The 3301-nt window shown below is 54.7% G+C and overlaps 2 protein-coding genes across 2 annotated transcripts; both read left to right on the plus strand.

The window, feature by feature from the left end:
- Positions 1–272: 272 nt before the first annotated feature.
- On the plus strand, positions 273–917 carry LOC136577842 (histone H1B-like). The gene has a single exon (XM_066577765.1). It carries the CDS (start codon positions 273–275, stop codon positions 915–917), a length of 645 nt encoding a protein of 214 aa, XP_066433862.1.
- Positions 918–1563: 646 nt separating this feature from the next.
- On the plus strand, positions 1564–1974 carry LOC136578124 (histone H3). The gene has a single exon (XM_066578027.1). It carries the CDS (start codon positions 1564–1566, stop codon positions 1972–1974), a length of 411 nt encoding a protein of 136 aa, XP_066434124.1.
- Positions 1975–3301: the final 1327 nt, after the last annotated feature.

Below are 3301 nucleotides of genomic sequence, written 5' to 3' on the forward strand. Positions count from 1 at the left end.
GAGTCACGTTGAAAGCGAGCTCTCCTGTCCGGTTCTGACCGGTAACGGACTCTTATCCCGGGCAGGGAAGCACAAGAGGAGAACGGAGCGGAGAGGAGGCCCGGATGGGATAAGGCACTAGCTGTGCTCAGTGTCAGCCAATAGCAGCTCAGGACGGGTCTGCTCACGAGCCAATCAGAGCGCGGCCGCTGTACATATAAGAGGCGCCACCAGCGCCGCTCTCAGAGTTTCTCTTCCAGGAGAGTTTTACTATTTGATTACCGCAGCACACAATGGCAGAAACCGCGCCAGCTGCCGCCGAGCCGGCTGCCAAATCCAAGAAGCAGCCGAAGAAATCCGCCGCAGGGGGCGCCAAGAAAAGCAAGAAGTCCTCCGGTCCCGGCGTGTCGGAGCTGATCGTCAGAGCCGTTTCCGCCTCTAAAGAGCGCAGCGGGGTGTCTCTAGCCGCCCTGAAGAAGGCTCTGGCTGCCGGAGGGTACGATGTAGAGAAGAATAACAGCCGCCTGAAGCTGGCCGTCAAGTCTCTGGTCACCAAGGGCAGCCTGCTCCAGGTGAAAGGCAGCGGCGCCTCCGGCTCCTTCAAGCTGAACAAGAAGCAGGAGACTAAGGACAAGCCGGCCAAAAAGAAGCCAGCGTCTGCGGCCAAGCCCAAGAAGCCCGCTGGAGCCAAGAAAGCGGCGAAATCTCCTAAGAAGCCCAAGAAGGCTCCGGCCAAAAGCCCGAAAAAAGCAAAGAAACCTGCAGCGGCCGCCGCCAAGAAAGTGGCCAAGAGCCCGAAGAAAGCCTCAAAGCCGAAGGCCGCCCCAAAGCCCAAGAAGGTGACGAAGAGTCCGGCTAAGAAGGCGGCCAAACCCAAAGCTGCCAAGAGTCCGGCTAAGAAGGCTGTTAAAGCCAAGAAGAGTGCGGCTAAGAAATAAGCTGAAGCCGCCCATGTATTTACCCCACAAAGGCTCTTTTCAGAGCCGCCACCTTCTCACCGCAGAGCTGTATTATCACTGCCTCGGATTCTGTTCTAGATAGCAGCGGCCCCATAGCGGCTACAGGGTACTTCATATCAGTTGGGAGTCTAGGGAGCGAGGGGGAGGCTGTAGAGGGGGAGTAATACGAGACATTGTCGCCGCATCATCCCTGTTCCTGTGGGGCACTGTGACCTATACAACGCGTGTATGGATGCCGGGCTGAGTGTGAAGAGGGACTCGCCGACCTAATGCATTTCCCATAAAATCAGCGCAGCTTCTAATGGGGGAGACTGCCGTGCAGCGTGGAGTGTGTGTTTCTGCGGACATATCAATGCAGGGAAGCAGCTGAGAACATGATTTCACAGACACCCGTACGTATCATGCAGTGGCCTGATAGGCTGCGGTGGGGCCAGCCTCTGCCGAACGCTGATTGGTCGCGGGCATCAAGCGTTTTGGCGGGCTAGTGGTTTGTTTGAAAAAGCCAATGAGATGTAGGGGGCGTTGTTTCTAAGAGCCAATAGGGAAGAGCAAGTAGGGTATAAAGGCTCTGCTCTTTCTACGGCTCCCATCATATCACATCTGTGTGCATCTCTACAGTAGAGCTATGGCCAGAACCAAGCAGACCGCTCGTAAATCCACCGGAGGGAAAGCTCCCCGCAAGCAGCTGGCTACGAAGGCCGCCAGGAAGAGCGCTCCTGCCACCGGCGGAGTGAAGAAGCCTCACCGCTACCGTCCAGGTACAGTGGCTCTCCGTGAAATCCGTCGCTACCAGAAGTCCACCGAGCTGCTGATCCGTAAGCTTCCCTTTCAGCGCCTGGTGAGAGAGATCGCCCAGGACTTCAAGACTGACCTGCGCTTCCAGAGCTCAGCGGTCATGGCCCTGCAGGAGGCCAGCGAGGCTTACCTGGTAGGACTGTTCGAGGACACCAATCTGTGCGCCATCCACGCCAAGCGGGTCACCATCATGCCCAAAGACATCCAGCTGGCCCGCAGGATTCGCGGAGAGAGGGCTTAGATCTGCTCTGGGCACCGCATGGAACACAAAGGCTCTTTTCAGAGCCACCAAATCCTCCTCAAACGAGCTGCATCCTGTCCTCCGCTGTCATTTCCCCAACTCGGGTTCACAGCCAGCCTGTGCGCCGCCGTGTACCCTGGCGCCGCCTCTCCCCAATAATGTTCTGTCGTCAGCAGGAGGTGGTCTGTTAACCCCTTCAGTGACCTAGTCAGTTCCTCAATTAATTAATGCCATTCTCTCATCTTTCAAATGTAGTAGAAAGAGATTTGACTCCCCGGCAGACTGTTATGAACGTGGTTGATCAAACGTGTCCGTATGAGGCATCTATCTGTGCCTGTGGGCCGGGAAGGGATTAGTGTTGATGTATTTATGTGGATATTATCTCATTGTACGAAGAAGAAAGACAGCAATACACAAAACTACACTAATTAATACCGCATAATGGGATTGGGAACCGGCCGGGAAACTGTTAAGAATTGTAAGAATACGCGGCAAATTCAAAATTCCAAACGGTTCTGTGTTAAACCAATCAGCAAGGAGAGGGGAGTGGCCAACATGTAATTGCCCCAATAGGAACGCCTAAACGTATGTCATTTGTTACTGATTTCAATCTGGTCCGCCGTCGCGTAGATAAGGGAGGGCGCTTGAGCTGATTGGCAATTGTTTTCTGCTTACATCGTGGAAGATGTCTGGCCGCGGTAAGGGAGGGAAAGGTCTTGGGAAGGGCGGTGCCAAGCGGCACAGGAAGGTGCTCCGTGATAACATCCAGGGCATCACCAAGCCTGCCATCCGCCGTCTAGCTCGCAGGGGAGGCGTCAAGCGTATCTCCGGCCTCATCTATGAAGAGACTCGCGGAGTCCTGAAAGTCTTCCTGGAGAACGTGATCCGCGACGCCGTCACCTACACCGAGCACGCCAAGAGGAAGACCGTCACCGCTATGGACGTGGTGTACGCGCTCAAGCGCCAGGGCCGCACTCTCTACGGCTTCGGAGGTTAATAATGCTGCTCTTTCTCCATAACACAAAGGCTCTTCTCAGAGCCGCCCACCTCTTCCAAGGAAAGGCTGTAATACAACTCCTTGTGGTGTCGCTGCTGCCTGATTGCCCATCTGTTCTGATACGTGTAACCCGCCCTATATCGGATGCCTGCCATCACCCCTTATGCGTTGGCATTGTTAGTGGCTCAAACTCATTTAACCCTTTGAATCACACTTTTGGGTGCCCACCTTTATGCCCATTGTTGTTCTTTGCGTATGCTATAGTCAGCCGTGTTCCCCTCATGACGCCTTCCCGCAAGGTCTTTGTATCATTAAAATGAGTTGTCTTAA

Source organism: Eleutherodactylus coqui, chromosome 8, assembly GCF_035609145.1.
Source record: "Eleutherodactylus coqui strain aEleCoq1 chromosome 8, aEleCoq1.hap1, whole genome shotgun sequence".
In the NCBI taxonomy this organism is placed as follows: domain Eukaryota; kingdom Metazoa; phylum Chordata; class Amphibia; order Anura; family Eleutherodactylidae; genus Eleutherodactylus; species Eleutherodactylus coqui.

Bases quoted from the DNA above. Each gene is read 5' to 3' on its own strand.
- LOC136577842 (XM_066577765.1), top strand. From the start codon at position 273: ATGGCAGAAACCGCGCCAGCTGCCGCCGAGCCGGCTGCCAAATCCAAG.
- LOC136578124 (XM_066578027.1), top strand. From the start codon at position 1,564: ATGGCCAGAACCAAGCAGACCGCTCGTAAATCCACCGGAGGGAAAGCT.